Here is an 18926-nt window from a genome sequence, read left to right as displayed (position 1 = left end):
CAGGGGCGGTAGGTCCCCCGGCAGCCGATTGCCAAGGCTGGAATCACCAGCAGCAAAACCAGAAGTGCATTTCTGCTGGGACTTCTGGTTTCGCAGCTGGCGCTTCCAGGGGGTGCCCAGCCAATATCAGTGGGTGCACATGCAGCCACGTGTACCAGCTATGCATCACCAATGGACAATAGTAGAAAAGATGATGTGTTTTAGTGCTTCTGTGGATAGAATATACCCTGGCTGGGTGTCTTTGGCAAATGGGAATGTACCCTGTAAGGTAGAAGGAAGAGATATGTACCCTGGAGAAGAATCTCGACAGTGTAAAAAAGATATTGATATTTAAGTGTGAAAAAGGGGCTAGGTGTTATGAAAGAGGAATGCAAGGAAACTGCCAAATGATACCTCATACTGTTGGAAACCTGATGCATTTCACTGTAGTTATAAAATTTTTTAATTCAATCGACCCAAAAAGAAACTAAATTTGCATTGCTTTTATCAGAATCAATGTAGCTTGGCTCCAAATATTGAAAATGCACTTGAAGCTTAGTCTGAACAGTGAAGTGGACTTATCTGAATGCGTGAATCGGTACTGATACCAATGACAGCATCATCAAACCAAAACTTTCTCTAATCACCTCAGACACTGCTACTAAAGACCCACAACAATGAATACCAGATATGTATATACATAAGAAAGACTTACATCTTAATTTGTCCATGATCTTTCCTCCACAAAGAGTCGCCAAAGCCATTTTGACAGCAAAAACAGAAATTTTACCATGTCCTTCCCTGTTCAACAATAAAAAGTTTTTATGTGGTATTATCTAAACAGCACCATTATACATTTTAACCCTATGACATATTATGCAAAGTGCACAATCCTTTAAGCTCAGTCTTTGGTTTCTTTAGGGAGAACACACAATGAAAAACTGTCTTCTATAATTTTCACAGACCTTCTTAGAACTTTAATACTAAGCTGCTGGAACAATTTTATCATATTGGTCAGCACATTATGCACTGAGATAATGATGATTACTGGTACTATAGGACTAAATAAAGGCTGCAATCAACCTAAGGGCTCAGTATGCTTGGTTTGTTATATACAGAGACTTCCTGTCCCAGAAGAAGGAAAACAGGGAATGGCTAAGGATCATGTGGTTGCACAGATTAGCTATTGTACACCATCCACCTTTTCTATATATATAGATCTCATGAACTCCTAGAAAGCATTTCATTTAAAAATGATCAGTAAGGGCTCTAATATAAAACCCACTGGAGTCAACAGGAGTCCATTTGTTTTCAGTGCACTTTGGATCAGCCCTATTCTGACACAACCTAATTAAAAAAAAAATCTTACTTTTAAATGTCTCCTTTTGGCCCAGTGCACATTTACCATACTGCAGCACTCACTAATGGTAAACATAGTTTCATTAGTACCACACGAACATGCAGAACTATCCCCTCTTCCCTGGTGGAGTAACAGCACAACACATTTGTTCTATGGAGGAGTTAAGACTCTAGCTATATTTACTTTCAAACAATTCTATTAAACACACAAACACATAAGAGCATATCAGGTACAGGAAAAAAGGTGCAAAAGTTTTCCTACATATCCAGTCATGTCTCAGTTAAATGATAAGGATTTTTTTCTTCCTGGAAGAAACATAGTTGTTTATTTGTAGGGTCTGTATACAATGTGCATCTTAATGTGTTGATCTTTTTACTCAACCATGCCAAAGAAATCAATGGCAAAAACTAGCTGCTTCAGTTCCATACCAAAGTCCTGCAGACCCTCAATGATTGTCTATTGTACAGAAACCTTGGTACAGTATATTACAGCTGCTTGGTTAGCATATTCCATCCTCATTATAAGGTTCTATGCTTTAATTTCTAAAAATAAATTATCTTGGTGTGTAAAAAAACCCAATCAAAAACACCTTAGTAGAAGGCTATCACACACAGCAACATGAATATGCTACAATAGATAATTCCATTAAAAAAGTAGCAACATACCATGTAAAGATCCCCTGGTTTTGCATTAACTTTTTTTGGTAGCAAGATTTTAAAATTTTGAGTTTGTCAATTCCCCAGCATTTCCTTGCAAGACAGTTAACGCACAAAATCAAACTGGAGCAACATTTATCTATTATCCAAAATCTGTGGTATTGTTCCCATGTCTTCCCTAAATTATAGCACAGGCAAGATGTTCACATCAACATCACAAAAAAGTTCTTGGTTCGATGTCAGCCAATACTCTCCAGTCTTATGAAGTAACAAACTCACTTTACCTTCTGCCTATGGGACTAATAGGAGTGCATATGCATTACACAATATTAGGGTGGTTAAACTATGCCATAAACTCTTCTGTCTTTATTCCATCACAGGACACCTGTTGTATAAGGATTTATAAGTGATAGAAGTGTCACTTTCCAAGGTACTTTAAACTGAAGTAATAATAGCCAGGAAACAAGATATGAAAATTTAATGTGCAGTCCACATATACAGAATCGCTCCATTGCTAGTCAATCATCATTTTAATAATCAATCATCCTTTTAATGGAGAAAATTGCATTTCCCAGAACAAAGAGATAACCTAATTTTCTAAGACGTAGTCCCATGATCCCTTTGCTAAGCACCAAAGCAAAGTAAGATGTGCATAATATTCATGCAGAATTAAGAAATGAAGTTATGTGATTCACTGCTATGATGACTTCAGAGTTTACAGAGTGAGAGCCTTTTGGCATTTCCTAACTAAACAAGCATTACAGCTCAGTCAACAAAATTCCCTGTTTGTTCCATTTGAAACATTGGAGATTCTACCTTACTGCAATACTTCTAAGCTTGCTTAAACTATTTTTCTTTGCCAAAAAATGAAATAGAGCAGACAAAAAAAAATTAACTGCTGCAGCAGTTAAGAACATAAGGATACATAAATAGCAGTCATTGATAATACAGTTTTTTTGGTCCATATTATCTTTTTCATTTTTGTCTCTGTTTTCTTTGTTAAACCTCAGAAGATTAAAAACATATGATAAAGCACTATGTACCATTCCCATGGTTCCACACTTGGCGCACGTGTACTCACACTGGGCCAGATTGTTCACTGGTCTAAATTAATGAAACTCCATGGTCTATATATCAGCTAAAAATCTGGCTCAGTGTTTCTATTCTGTCATCCTCCTTTTTGCGCATCACTTCAGAGTCCTTTGTCAATTTTTCTATACACAGTCTTTTGGATCAACATACTTGCCTGCTTTTCAAATACCTGTTCAATGTAAGAAAAATAAATGGTAAGTGGAAACAACTGCATTCTTAACTGGTAATGAAGGAATTTGATGAAGATAAGCCTTGTTGGAAATGCTCTAGAGTTGGCTATTTTTTTCTAAGTTGTTTTGGTTTTATTTAGTTAGACGATCATATTTCTGAATGGGGGACATGTTAACTTGCCTTCAGCTTTCCACCCCAGAGCCAGAAGCTTTTCCTACTCTTGAATAATTATGGGAGCAGGAGAGATGGAAAGGGAATGTGTTAGTTACATTTAAATTGCGAATCTCTCAGTCTGAATTGATTGGTTTTGACACACTATTTTGTATCAGTAATTTGTATTCATAAATACATAACAAGAGTTAGTGTAAATTCAATTTGCCCACCAAAATTTATACATATGCATGACTGATGACTGGACAGGATAATGGGGTCTAGGACTTTCCAGTGTCCCTAGGGCCCAGAAATGCTTCAAGCAGTTCTGCTCAGCAATAAAGCTCCTCTCTATTAGCAACATTAAGGCCTCCTGAGGAAAGTGCAACTGCATAAGAGCAAGTAGCCCAGCCACTGGATGATACCAGCATGTAGTTATATATTGAACTTGGTGCTCCTTGAGTGACGGTTTAAAAAGATCTCCCCAACTTATACTGCATGACTTATAGTGTTGCTAGGAAAAGAAGACACCAGAAAAGATTTTGATTTAATACTTTTCATATTGAAGAAGTTACAGAACAGGACCATCAGGTTTCTGCCTTCATTAGGGTTATCTGAGAAGTTCTACTTGCCCCATGTGCATCTATTTCCAAGAGACTCTGTGCAGGGTGGGACGGAGGAGGGCTGTTGCAAGAGTGGGCACTCCTGCCTGCTTCAGGCTTATCAGATAACCCTAATGGAGACTGAAGTACACACGTGTGCCGCAACCCTTGCCAGTTTGCTTGTGCGCTTGGCATATAGGCATACTGATACAAAATACAGTGTCAAAACCAATCAATTCAGACTGAGAGATTCGCAATTTAAATGTAACATATTCCCCATTCACCTCCCCTGCTCCCATAATATTCAAGTGTAGGAAAAGCCTCTGGCTCTGGGGTGGAAAGCTGACGGCAAGTTGACATGTTCACCATTCAGAAATATGATCCTCTAGCTAAAATAAACCAAAACAACTTAGAAAAAATAGCCAACTCTACAGCATTTCCAACAGGGCTTATCTTCATTTAATTCCTTCATTACCAATTAAGAATGCAGTTGTTTCTACTTACTATTTATTTTTCTTACATTGAATAGGTATTTTAAAAGCAGATGAGTTACACCCATTCGTGAACCACTGAGGTAAGCTGAGGCAGCACCAAATTAGAAAAGTTGTGGAGGGAGGCCTTGAGTCTAAAAAAGTTGAGAACCACTGGCATAGACCAATATAGCAGCTCCTGTAGCAATAGCATTCATATGCACATATGCGTGCACATGTGCACTCACAGCCCATAGAAAATACAGTATCGGCCAAAGCACCAGAGTAATTCCATACTGTTTCAAGGAAAAAAATCCCATATCTTTTTAAACAGGCATCTTTGCAGAGCATAAGGTTCTCTCTTTAAATGTCTGAACAAGACATATAAGACACTGCCTGATAGTAAGAGGATCATGTGATATTAAGTGCACAACGCTTCTGGGTTCACTACACACACATACACACAAACCAGCAACACCTAGTGTGGGGTATTTAGCATTAAATTTGTCTCCGTGAATAATAATGAATTAAAAAACCTCCAAATTTTTATAAGAATGACAAACACAATAACAAATAATAAATGAATGAAAACCTTACTAAGAAAACACCAGCAGCAGCAGGGAAGGGAGGGGAGCAGAGACTGCAGGGGAGAGCGAGGGGGAGGGAAGAGGGCAAAGTGGTGGTGAGAAGGTAAGGGCAGAGCTTGCTGGGGGCAGGTAACATGGGCAAACGCACTGTGACGGGAAAAGCTGCAGGGGGCAAATGTGATTGGGGGACAAGAGCTGGGGGCATCCCAAGCCAGCTGCCTCCTGGCTGCCCACTGCAGTGATGGTGGGGATGAATTTAAGACAAGCCTTCAAAGGAAACAACAAAATTTATAAATTTTCTCTCTACAGAACCTAATTATTGGAGGGGGGAAGGGATCATGAATTCAATGCTTCTCTGGCCGAGGGAAATTCACCCCAATTCCCTTCAACTCCTTCAGTTCTGAGGCACTGGACAGGTTTATTACCTTATAGCTAGCAGGAGCCAAAACTCACCCAGCCCTGATCAGTCAGTGTTTTCAAAAAGACACTCCGTTTCAGACACTGTTTCAGTCTATCAGACTCTGCTCCTGTTCACAGGGAGTTTTCTCAAAACACTTCCCTCCCGGCCTGATTCACACACTCCAACCTACAGATCTATCCAGCTATAACCAGGTTGAAAATGCCATAAGGGAAAATGTAATGAAGAAAACAAAAGAAAAGCAAGCCTAGCATCTGCTGTGTGGTTTGGAAAGGCAGCATATTTATCCTATTAGATTGACACATAGAAAAACTGATTTTATAGTTGACTAGACATGAAGCATAGGCTATTTTTATTAAGCTGTAGCATCACTTTCAAAGGGAATAGAATTTCTTCAGATGTTTATGGGGTTCCTTAAAATCTTAATTGTGGCAGTAAACTCTGAACTGTCAGGGGCTATAATTAAGAGTTTCTATTCTCACAGATGTAGTTTAATAAGGAAATTAATTGGAATCAAGCAGAGCTCTTTCATTCTGTGCAGCAACACATGTAATGGCTAAATCTCTGAACTGCACTTTTTGCAAATTCTCTTCCTTTTAATGCTTACCTGGACTGTGCACCTAGCATCAATTAGCAGAAGTTGAGGGGGCAGGGAATTTAATATTTTACAGCTATGACAGCAGTCAGGTGAAAACCTCCCCTCAGAACATATGCTAAGCTTCTTTACAGGCTGTCTCCAGTAAGAGTCTAGTGTATATTTGGTCAGAGGTTTTAAGCTTTCACTCTGCCATTCAAAAATGAAGCCCTACCAGTTAGATTTTGTACAGTCTGGAGGCAGAAATTTCGTTCATAATATAGACTCCCAATAGGTAGTTAAGCAAACTACAACCTCCTTGCCAATGCAGCTATGTACAGAAACATCTCAATTTCAAATGGAATAAGTAAAGAGGTGGATAGCTTGCAACATATTCCACATTATGACAATGAAGATTTTTTAAGAAGTACTGTGCTGGATTAGACCACCATTCCCTCTAGGCTGGTATCAAGTCCCTGACAAAAGTATGTGGTAAACTGTTCAGCGGGAAAGTTTGAAGTCAGCATCATGTTGTATAGCAATCTAGTAGACTGATGCAGGTGCAGGCATCACTTCATGACTTCAGCTCATGACTTTGAGCAAAATAATTGACCAATATTCATGCAGGATCTCAGTAATTACAAGAGCACATTAGCCATGCATTAGTCCAGCTCTTTGAATGTCTGATCTTCATCCTCTATTTATTGTTCTCTCATTTTCCTAAGCTCCTCTATCACATGATGGTGAATTGCACACACTGACTGGACACTGAATGGAACTGCATTTTTCTTTAGGTGTTTTAATTCTGTTGACTTTTAATTTCATACTTCCCTCTTGTTTCTGTGTTATGACAAGGGGTGGCGTCAACCTGCTTTCATGTGACATTCTACACACTTTTGTATTTTCCCCTTTTTTTACTACTTTCAGAACTAAGCACAGATACCCTTGGTTATCTGAAAGTCCCAGGAAACCCACAAAATCTTGTAAAATGTAGTACTTGTAAAATCAAGTTTGTGCAGAAAGTTTTAAATCTGCTCCTTCCCGCCCTTCAAAGCTTTCTGCACAATTTTCCATTGTTGCCAGGCTTGCCCCCAGCTGAATGGCCATAAGAGCAGGTGTAAATGCCTATTAGACTAAGTTATATCAATCAGAGTCATCTAGAATAGAGCTGTCCAACTTCTGAATGGCTGGGAGTTGCAAGCTGTACCGCGTGGCCTCTCTCCTCCCATGCAGCACAGGCCTCTACAGCATGCTGCATCATACTACAGGTTCCCACCCCCACCCCTTTCTTCCTTCAACACTGTGCTGCATTGCATGGGCCTTCCTGCACTGCACAGGGGTTTGGAGCTTCCCAGGCCATGGGCTCCCTGAGATCCCAAAGGCAGAAGCAGGAAGTAAAGGCTGGGGGAGGGTGTGAGAACCCAGAGACTTTGATGGCAGCAAAACGAGTAATAGGGAGAGGACACCTAGACCAGGAGCTCAGGGGCTGTGAGTTAACCTCTCATGGGCCAGATGTAGCCTGTGGGCTGCCAGCTAGAAAGCCCTCCTCCAGAAGAAACAGCTATACGCTAGCTCCAGACACTCCAGACAACAGAGGAAGCTGCTCTGCTTTCAAAAGCTCTGGCTGGGGTTGGGAGATCTGCAGCCCAGATTCCTAGTAGGGTACAACTTAAAGACTCATAATCTGTGAGGTACCTATATCAATGGGGTTATAAATGTAACAGCTTAGTGTCCTGGAGTTTAAACCCCGGATACATTTGAGACTACTGTTAGTCTTTGCTTGTATGAAAGTCTCACCCCACATACACCTCTAATCTGTTCTATTCCCCTTTTCATTGCGTTAACCTCTGTCTGTCTTCCATGAAATGAACATAACTGAATGCCCATTTTGGGCTACCTTCAGCAATGAAGGTTCAGACCCCTGAAACCTGTCTGCCCAAGAACAGACCACTGAACTGCCTTTTGTCACAGAGGACCTGGTTCTTATTTACACCAAGACCATGTTGCATGGAGTGCTATGGCACTGAAAGACGGGTGGCTGGATTTTTGAAAGGACACTGCCAAGTAGACAGAACTGAACACAAATTCAAACTCCTTACACAAATTTACACATCATCAAATTAATCGGAGACTAAGGACAGTGGGCAGTATCTTCCATTATAGGAGTAAAAGACAGGTAAAAGAGATGTCATACTTAAAACAAGCTCTATATCTGTTTTTCACCACTGAACTTGCTGCCACTGCTTGTTAGGAGAAATTCATTCTCATTTTTGTGTCAACCCCCAGAATGCTCTCAGCACAGCGGAGCCAGTGCAATTCTCTTTGGAAGGGGAATAGAGTGAGTAAGTGCGGGGATGAGCTTCCCCTGCTTGCCTGCTTGAGAGCCCCTCCTCCAAGTGTTGACTTGGAGGGGGAGACTGATGGATTTACTTTCTTATGGATCCACAGGGCATTTCCACATCCAGTGCCTTTGGGAAATAACATACTGTTAGGTCCTACATCAGGCAGTTCAGTTTCAGCACAGGAGTTAGAAGTGGAAGGGCTAATCTGAAGCCCGAGTAAGGATTTTTTTCTTGAAACCCTCTAATTCACTCCCTAGGAGAACTTCATTTGGATCAGTGCCATCTGTAGGGAAGGTGGAAGCTCTGCCTTTTAAGTATATTTAGTCTCACCATTTAAAAACAGAGGAGTAAATACTTTGCCTCCATTTTCCTGTGTGATCCTGAGATGTATGGCTGGTATCTTTACCCAGCTAAAGCACTAAAACAAACACACTGTCATAGCTCTCGCTCCCACAGCCCTTGGGCTTTCTCTGTGCTTTCAACGGGACTGCAGTTTACTTGCAGCACACACCAGTGCACATGTTCGGGCATCTTCGTTTTCCTCCATTTCCTATCACAGTCACAAATTCAGGGTTTTGCATAAATTAAAATGCCCTGTTTTACTGCCTTCCAAAGGAAAAAAATAATCCTGAAGGCTACAGTTTCACAATCCACTGACTATTTTTCCCTTTGAGGGGGCAGGAAGGAAGGCTGGATGCAGGCACACAATGCCTCTGCAGCTTTGTCATGTGGAACCACTGCCTTTTCCCCCAGCTGTTGCCATGGTGACTAAGCTCGGGCTCTGAAAAGGGGCACAATACTGAGCACCAAGTCCATCTTGTGTGAGTATGGGATGAGGGGTGGTGGGGAGGGAGACATTTTAATGCTTCTCAAACAAACAATATTTTCAGCTTGTGCATTTTCAGAATACAAACAGTAAAAAGGTAATAGGTAATTTGCTTCTGTCAAACTAAAAGGCTGTTCTCAATTATCCTGTTTTGAGATTTCAAGCTATTCAGATGCTTTTAAGAACAGCACTAACATGCTGATGTTTGTGGATCCAATAAACATAATATATGCACATAGTGGACACAGTACACTTGCATCTATAATATTAAAGTAGGAATCAATCTCCATCTTGAGCTCGCCCTTCTTACACTTAGTTAGGGCAATAAATGGTCTAGGAAGTAATGAACAGGAATTTTATTGCCACTTCTAGATCCTTATCCTATATCTGCCATGGTCTTATAACAGGCTGTATTAGAGCCAGGAAACAGGCACAAGTCAGGAAAAAATGCTCATAGCTGCAAGAACTTGAAGCAAAATGAGTTCTCTCAAAATAAGGAATTACTAACCCATGTCACTACCATAGAAACATAGCAAAGGGTTCAGGTCTCTGACATGCCAACATATAACAATGCAAGTTAAGAAGGGAAGTTACAATATTTTAGGAATAGTCCCATTCCTATATAAGCTCCTGGAGTAAGTTAGGAATAACCTTGTTGATGACATCAGAGTTATTCTGGATTCAACTGATTATAATTGAGAACAGAACCAAGATCCTTTATTCTAGTTTCCCTCGACATACTGGCACCAGTTAATCATTCATTATTTTGAGCAGGAATTTAAGTTAGCTCATCTGTTTTTCAGAGCTGCGTGAGAAAGGGGCAAAAATTGATCAGAATACATAGAGAAGCTTATATGGATGATAAAGGGAAACTTACGGATCAAAGGCTGCTAGCAGGAAGTTGAGCAGTAAGCTGATGGATTGCTCCACATTGATCTGGTGAGTGGTTGGCATCCGTTTGTTGAGCTGGTAGAAAATAGTTGAAAGCACGGCTTCCAGACGAGCCACATTCAGTTCTAAGCTTGGGTCCAGGTTATTCAATGAATTTTCTCGCAAGGCTTCTATAACGTTCCAAATGTCCACCAGATGCACTATGCACAATTGGAGAACAGCCATCAAATATAAATAATATTCCCCATCAGTCATTGAAAAAATAAATCAACTGTGCTATGGTAGGTTGACAAAGTCCATTCAGGTCAGATGGTATTTTTATATATTAATAAATCTACTGTATTTTCCCCATCATTAGTGTTTAAACTACTCAGGAGAACAGTGGGGGTAGGGGAAGGAAAAAGCCTAAATATGCTGATAACAAATAATAAGCAAACTGATATTAATGAGAGAGATCCAGTCACAAGAGATCAACAGTAGTTGTGAATATGGCTATAATTCACGAAAGTATTACGTATTCGTGAAAATACTTCATCAGATGCTTAAGTTTCTTTAAATGGATGTGACTTAAGCATGTTCCTAATTTTCGTCCTGAAACACACCTATATGACTAACAGCTTGGACATTCTTATTTAATGTATGTAGTAGGTCTAATTTTCAAAAGCTCCTAAGAAAGCTACATGCAACTAGCAATGACTTTCAAACTTACACACTTTGGAAAATCCTACTGAGCAGTTTGTGTCAGAATGAGAGCGTTTCATAAAACCAGAATGTATTATTATTGAGTCTGGCACACTAAGTTACAATTTTGAAAAAAAAGATCTGTAGTAATGATTAACACAGATTTCATTCTTTTAAATACACTTGTGAAATGTTTTGTAAAATCTTTTCTTCCTTTTTAAGTTCCTGCCCAAACGGAATTTTAGCTTAAAAGGAAGTAGCTTAAAAGGAAAAATGAAAACCCCTATGCATCTTAATTTTACTGTGGCAATATTACCAGATAACTACAAATCAAAATTTCCCGTCTAAAACTCGTAGATCATTCCAAATGGAAGAAAATTGCTCCAGCTTAAAAATCTAGATTTATCTGAATTATCTGGTTGTTTTTCCTAAACCTGAATAACATTTATCCCTACTGAACTGCTTCTATTTCATAAATCACATTCAGTAAAACTACATGGTCATAATACAGATTGTTTTTATTATAGTGGTAACATTGTTATATGGCTCTTATATTGCAACCTGAGAATTTTTTTGTACACATCTTAAAACATGTCATATCTGCACATAGAAAATGAAGTCTATTGTTATAGATATAGAAATATTGCTTCAGTTCTTCCAATCACAATTAATCACATGTCAGACACCAGTATGTTGACAGCATCTCAAGTGGCAGCATAGAAAATGACCACAGCAAGTTCACAGCTAGTCTCTGGAACAATGTTTCTATTCAAACTTTCTGGCTTGTATGAAATGGATAATGGTACTGGGTGGATAAGTGAAACTGAATATACTAGCCTATTTTACATTTTATTACATTATATTTCCCTGTCTGTGGATTAACAGCAGCAGAACCCATTTTATGTATTGGATGCATACGCTTTTCTGGGAAAGGCTGCATGATGCAGTTCCATGCTTGGAGCAATTTGAAATCTTAGGTCTCTGTTTTAAAAGGAAACCCCTATAGGTGACCTTGGACACCTTCACCAGCCTAGTTGAAGTGTCCTCCTACACCCAACTAGATAGAGGACACAGTCAGATGTTCATTATTTTTTCTGCTCCTGTTACCTATTCTCCAACTGGAGGAGGGGTGTCACTCCTTTAGAAGTGTTGGAGTGGAGCTCAAATTCATTTTCTGTAGATTTCCTAGTGCTAGCAAACCCTCTTGACTTCCAGAAACTCACAACAATAAGGTAAACAGGGATTAAAGGAAGCTACATAAATTCAAATGAAAGCGTCTTTAAACAGATAGCACATCTCCAGGAATAAAGTGAATCTAAATAATTAACCCAGTAGTCAGAGACAGATTGGGGACCATACAATGTAGCAGAAGTTAGGCTGGCTCAGGGTCAAGGAGAGATGAATCAAGAAGTACTTTTTGCTCACTGATGGAAGGGCAAGTAACAGGTTGGTGAACGATGGGGATAATGGGCTTAATTCAGGTTGCATCACCTTAACTGGAAGGTAAGCGTAGTCAAAAGACAGCAAACCCAAGTGTGTAGCTTTAGCATAGTTCCATGGTCTAGTTCTACACAACTAGTCTATGGAATGGAATGATGGTCCAGCTCTCAAGGTAGTACAGACTAAATGGCTGGACCAAGCAAGTTCTTCTCCAGCAATTCAACTAGTTGGGTTTCAGGAATTCTTTCCACCCAAGCAATTTAGCTTTGATTAGTGCATGCTAGTGCCAAAATACTAGATATATAAGGAATGAGGGATAATACCTGAGAAGAGGGAAAGAGGCTAAAGTGAGGCTTAGAATGTTATATTTTGTGTGAGCTAGGCCTCCTATTTTAGGTGCTGGGGGAATACTTTTCATGAATTTTTCCTTTTCCCACTGTATTATTCATTATGTAGTAATATACCAGTATTTGTATTCAATTACTAGGAAGGGAGATGTTCAAAAGCTAGTAGACCTGTGACTAATTAGCAGCACCTTAACACATTTAAAAGATGGGATAATGCTACCGTTGAATCTGAAAGTCTCTCGTACCTCTTGTGTTCCTCAGTATGTCACAGAACATACCACAAAGCTAAGAAAAAACTTTATGTCAAAGGATACAATGACTTATTTTATTGGCAAAAACCCCCTCTCCTTGGAAAATGTCATGCATTTGTACTATAAGTATTTATTTGTGTATGTTTTCAGAAATATTTTGGTTCACCTTGAAGCTGTCTCAACAAACTTCCTATTCCATAGTTATGTTTTGATGTTTATCTGTGGGCCTCCAGGTGCTTTACTGGGATTGAAAAGTATTATTTCGCCTATTTTACACAAGGAAATTGTAGCCCAGGGATGCTAAAATGAACATTTTCACAGGTGTCTACTCAAATCTTGCAGACTCTAGAATATGGTGCACTTCTGAAAACATTAACTAGGTGACTTGTTCAAAGAGTTGAGAATAGAACCTAGTTCTCCCAGTCCTAATCTAAGCCATTCAATCCTGTGCTTCAGTCTTAAGAAGGGCCATTTGATCTCTTCAACAAGAATCTACTACGGCCTTCAATAATTTAGGAACAACTATAAGAACTTGGCATAACTGGGTAAAAACGGCCTGGTCTTGCACCAAGGAATTAATACTGACCCTACTGACCAAATAGATTCCCGGTCCACCTCAATTTTCTTGGTAATAGGTAGTTAGCCCTGTGAGACTGAAGTCAGAGAGAAGGTGGGGCAACACAGCACTTTAGAGATTAATTCATTCTGAGAAGCATAAGTTTATGTAGGTGACAGCCTACTTTGTCAGGTGCTATGAACACTAGACTTGCAGAGAGCAGAGGCACTAAAATAGAAAGGAAAAATGTAATTTACATACAAAGGATATGGAGAGGTGGAAAAAAGGACAGGGGAGGGTACAGCTGAGAGAAGCGAAGGTGGAAAGAGATCAAAAGTGATAAAGCAATTAACCCACTGAAGGACACGGGTTATAAAAGCTAGTCCACGTAGTGGGATAAGAATCTGGAGTCTCTGTTAAGACTATACTTAATGTAAACCAATCTGTGGAGAATTTCTTGTTTTGCAATTTCATGTTCAAGTTGGCTTTTAATGCTACGCTGTTTAAGAACAGGTACTCTGAAGGCAGTGATGGACTCCCATTTCCTGTTTGTACACTACCTAACCTAAGAATACCTTAATATTCATTGGTGCTTTGAGCACTACCATAAAAACTAGAAGCATGTATAACAAGAGCTCAGAGATGCATAGGAGCTGTTCTAGATCTAACATCTGCACTAGTTAAGTAATCAAATGGGAAAGGAGTCTGCTTTTCTACATGTGTTTTCCTCTGGGTTTGTGGCCACCACACTTTTCTTGGAAAAGGCAGACCTCACTTGATTTCATGCATGAATTTGCTGCATGTGCCTAAAAGAATATATAAACAATAGAAATCCATCAATGTATTTTCTATATTCTGGAAAGATCATTAGGTATTCAGGAAGAAACTTTATCTAGCATTTGGACAGTACATTGTTTTATACAAAGCATATGGACCATGCATTTTCCAGAGACCTTTCACAAAAAACAGCCAACACATTGAAATGCCTACACTTTGATGAACCAGATCATTCCTCATTTGTCAAATCTACCATCAGTGGCCAAATTATGTCATCCTTGGATTTTCTGTTATGCTGCTTTCTAGTCAATGACTAACTTAAACATCAGTGCTACAAGATCCTCTCTGAAAACTACTATCTTCTTATTTTAACTTTCACAAGATTAAGTATTTAAACACCATCAGAGAGTTCCATGTATCAGCAGACTTTCCGAGCAATAAGAAATGTGGACTGTAAACAACACTCAAAACAACAAAACAAAAAATTCACTTGGCCAGGGCAGGAATAAGCAAAGGGACAGCCATATGATGACTATTTTCACTTCTATGCCACAGTAGCTAACAGAAATTCTGTTTATCTTCATGCCATACTGATTCCAGTAACCCTTACATTTTGAAGGAAGGCACTGGCTGAATACCAGAGAATTACAAGTAAATACACTACAAATTACATTTCAAACAGGGTAGTAGGTTGGGGTGTTGGTATAGCCAGGACAGATCAGGAAATGTCAGAGACGGAAGAAGTTTTTTAGGTTTGTTTGGTGATACCGTTTATTGGACAAGCTGTATTGTTGGGAGAGATGTGGGACAAACTTTCTTGGAGAGAGTGCTCCTCTTCAGAGTTTTATGCCTGAAAGCTTGCTCAGCATCACTGCCAACTAGACAGGCAGTCCAATGAAACAATCACAGAAAAAACACCCTTGATTCTTGTACATTTCAAATAATAAAATACTTGTTCCTGATCCATACCCCAGACCTTGTCACAACAGTGTAAGGGGAACAGTTTTTTTCCCAACCTTTATTCATGTCAACAGGCACGCTAAAGATAATGAGGCTACTTGCCTAAGTGTAGGATAGTAGCATAGGACCCAGGGTCTTTGGTGAGTAATAAAAAACCCCACCATGTCCCAGTGCAAATACTCTAATATTAGAGTAACAGCAATAGAACTTAGCTCTTGTATACAGGACTAGAACTTTACCTCATCCATTGTATAAACTAGCCAGATAATAATAATAATAACAATATATTAAGCAAAAAGACAGTGGCCTATCTTGAATATTTAGGTTTTAGGATTTAAAGAGAAAAAAACGACATGATCAATTCTAACCCCCTTATAGGAGAAAAATTAATTTATATCGAATCTTAATATTCAGATAGTACTATATAATGTAAGAGGTGATAGAATTTAAGAGCTTAATTCTTTGCAGCAGCTGTATTTACCAGTAACTCTTATAAATGGTTGGATGTTACGAGATATTTAACAACCAAAGAATGGTGACTGTCTGAAAAGGGAATTATGCTTCACTCAATGTAAATTGTAAATTGTACATGTCATTGTCATTGTATAGCTCATCCTTTCAATCTCTTTTAGTCCTCTGAAGACTTCTTTGCTATAAAGATATCAATTAATTTGAAGAAGCTAAACAAGTTATATTTCCATCATTTTATGAATTTATCATCAGGTTAAATTTCTCTAACAGGTACAGCAGTTATACCAGAACTGCAAAGAATGCAGAGGGAAACTGCAGTATCATAACTTTTAATTAATTACACAAGTTTATAGGTTTTGGTCTGCTTTTTTTGGTCTCTTAATTACTGGGAAATCTTTGTATTTTGAATTCTTTGGATACTTAGTACTTGCCATTTTCTTTTTTGATATTTAATAGCCACTTTACAAGGGAATAGATGAACTGAAGTGACTCTTGTTCACCTCAAAGTAAATAAGTTCAATTTTATTTACACAGACAGAAATGAAGTGTTCTTTTCATTATATAATTTATTTAGAACTCCAGTGTGCTGAAGAATAGATAATCTTAGATACAACACTAATCTGGAAGGATAAACATTACTTCAAGTAGCACACATCAAGGAAAGACTTTGCCAAAGAAGTAAAAAAAAAATTAACCAAAATCCATCCAACTAACTAAAATAGTAATAAATTAGAAAAACTCTTGGAAACAGGTTGTTTATCTCTTTTGAACACTAAATTGATTTGTTCACTCTGAAGTCATCACCTTTTACAATTTTTATTTTCCCCCCAAGGAATCATAAAGTCCGTATGATGTTTTATTTATTTATTAGTAAACCTATCCAGAGACGTAGCAATACTTTTCATCAGGAATAGGAAGTGAACTGATTTTAATAATCAATTCAAATGGACTTAGCGTACAGTAGTTTTAACTAAATCAAAACTAAATATGGACGGCAGATTGTTAAAAAAGAAATTTTACGGAATTTTTTCCCTTTGCTTTATATATGGGGGGAAGGGGAAAGCTTTCAAAGAAATTTTTAAATTTAGGCTGCTAACAAATCTATAAATATTTAATTGAAATCTCACTTTATCAAAGAAGTAAAAATGTACTTAAGTTTAAGCTTTTAAATGGTTCTGTCTGAAATCAATGGGGCTTGAATGTATGTCAGATATTTCATGAGGGTTTCATTAAAAGTGAAAGATTCCCATTTCTTAAGTCTGCCAAATCTTATAAAATATGTTAGATGATTCTTCTTTTCAGATGAAAATCTATAGACCCTATCACAAATCAAGCTACTAGAGCCATTCATTATTATCAGTGCCATAAGGGCAGTCCACAGAAGAGATGTGTTTGCTACGTGACTATGGATCTTGTTATGCTTTACACTAGAGGCAGGCAATTACTTTGGCTGGAGGGCCATTTAACGACTTTTGGTGAGCTGTCAAGGGCCACATGGGTAGCCTTGCCCCTTGACAAGTGCCCTACCCCCAGTGCCATCTTGGGACCTGAAGTCCTGCCCTCTAACTTTTGCCACTAGAAGTCCTTCCCCTTGCCCCCTGGAAATACTCCTTTTGGGAGGTGTGTGTGTTGTGGGAGAGGGGGGGTAGGTTGCCATCTTAGAACCAGAAAACAAACAAATCATACACTAGAAATCAAACACCTACCATAACATGTTTTAATTTTATTACAAAAAATACTTGGCATGATTTGTGTTTGTGTACTGTATATAGAAGGGATTCAATAGTAACTCAAAAATAAAGTCTCACTTGGGGGGTGTGCTTGGAGTTGGGGGTGAGTGTATGGTGGGGTGTGTGTGTATGGTGGGGTACAGGGGGATGTGAGGGGGGTTGTAAAGCAGTGTGGCTGTGTGTGGGAGCCATAGGGTATATTGGGGTGTCGGTATATGTAGGAGGTTGTAGGGGCAGGATGTGGGTCTGTGAGGATTGGGGGGTGTGAAGGAGGGTGGGGTATGTGAGGACCCCTCACACAGTGCACAGTTCTTGCTGCCAGCAGCAGCCATAGGTGGGTGGGCTCAGGGCACTGGTGCCTGGTAGGGTGCGGCTCTGGTGCATACTGCACGTTGGGGGTGGGGGAGTGCATCCTGCCTGGCCACCTCTATCACAGGGGCTCCACACCATGTGCCTGCAGCTCCTGTACTCACACCAGGGGAAATCCCGTGCTAGACCCTGCAGGGGCAGGGCTCCCTCCACTCCTGACAGAGTCTGTGGACCTGCGCAGCAGGGGGCAGGGAAGGCAGTCAGCACCAGTGCAGTGCTTTCCCCAGTGTGACTGCCAGAGCTGCAGGCGCATGGCCTCCATGATAGAGGTGGCCAGGCAGGCTATGCTCCTTGACCCTTGTGTGCAATGATGACTAGAGCCATGCTCCAACAAGTACCAGTGCCTCTGCTGGGCATGAGTGCCCTGAGCACCCACTGCCTGCTGCTGCTGCACACCCACCCTCTATCACACCCACACTGTACCCAGCCAAGCTCCGTGCTCCCACTGCCCACCTCGGTGCAGGCTAAATACTGTGCTCTGCACTTCTGCCCAGCTGCAACTCAATACCCCCTGCTCTGGCCCCGGCCCCGGCCCCGGCCCCGATGCTTTCCAGAGTGAGATGGATGCTGGAGAAGTCAAGCAGGTTCCCATGGGGTAGCTGCGCCAGAAGCCCTGCCCAGAAGCTGCTGCTGACTGGGCTGGGCCCTTCTGCCCAAGAGGGTGGGACCGAGGCGCAATAGGGTATGTTTGGGGGTGTGCATATGCGTGGGCACCTCACTCCCACCCTCATGGGTGGAGGGGCTGGGCACAGCACAATTCATTGTGGGGTGCCACAGGCTGGATGAAAGTGCCTGGTGGACCAGATGCTGCATTTTGCTTGCCCCTGCTTTACAAGGTGAGCTGCACAAATGTAGATCTGTGTTAGTGCTAGTTTGGGTTTGGAGCAGTCACACTTCCAGCCATCAGGGGCCTGGAGGACTGCTGCCCTTTGGGGTTCCCCCCTGCCTTCCTCTCCAACCCCACCTACTTGTAGCTGCCTGACTGCCTGTCCCAGGGCAGGGAAGGTTTAAACAGTCTGCTTGGCCACCACCATTGCTGCTCCCTGGGTAGACTCAGCCCTGAGAAGAGCAGTGGCTAGGCAGACAGGTTAACTCTTCTCTGTCTGCTCCCCCAGGACAGACAGTACAGGCAGCCACAAGTAAACTGGGGCCAGAGGGAGTGGGGAGGGAGTCAGGCAGGGGGGCAGTGAACAGGGATCTGCAGTGCTGGGGAGGATTAGGGGGGG

The 18926-nt window shown here is 40.4% G+C and overlaps 1 protein-coding gene across 8 annotated transcripts in view; it reads right to left on the bottom strand.

Moving 5' to 3' along the window:
- The window catches only part of DTNA (dystrobrevin alpha), a 416444-nt gene that overhangs the window by 130619 nt on the left and 266899 nt on the right, over positions 1 to 18926 (bottom strand). For all 8 annotated transcript variants that reach the window (XM_019526848.1, XM_019526842.1, XM_019526857.1 and 5 more), the window contains exons 4-5: positions 10105 to 10318; positions 695 to 780 (exon numbers count right to left, since the gene is read on the bottom strand). In XM_019526848.1, coding sequence (XP_019382393.1) covers positions 695 to 780; positions 10105 to 10318 — 300 coding nt within the window. The remainder of the gene's footprint in view (positions 1 to 694; positions 781 to 10104; positions 10319 to 18926) is intronic.

This window comes from Gavialis gangeticus, unplaced genomic scaffold, assembly GCF_001723915.1.
Source record: "Gavialis gangeticus isolate Ggan-Ray unplaced genomic scaffold, GavGan_comp1, whole genome shotgun sequence".
Classification (NCBI taxonomy): domain Eukaryota; kingdom Metazoa; phylum Chordata; order Crocodylia; family Gavialidae; genus Gavialis; species Gavialis gangeticus.
This window is presented reverse-complemented; position numbering and strand designations above follow the sequence as displayed.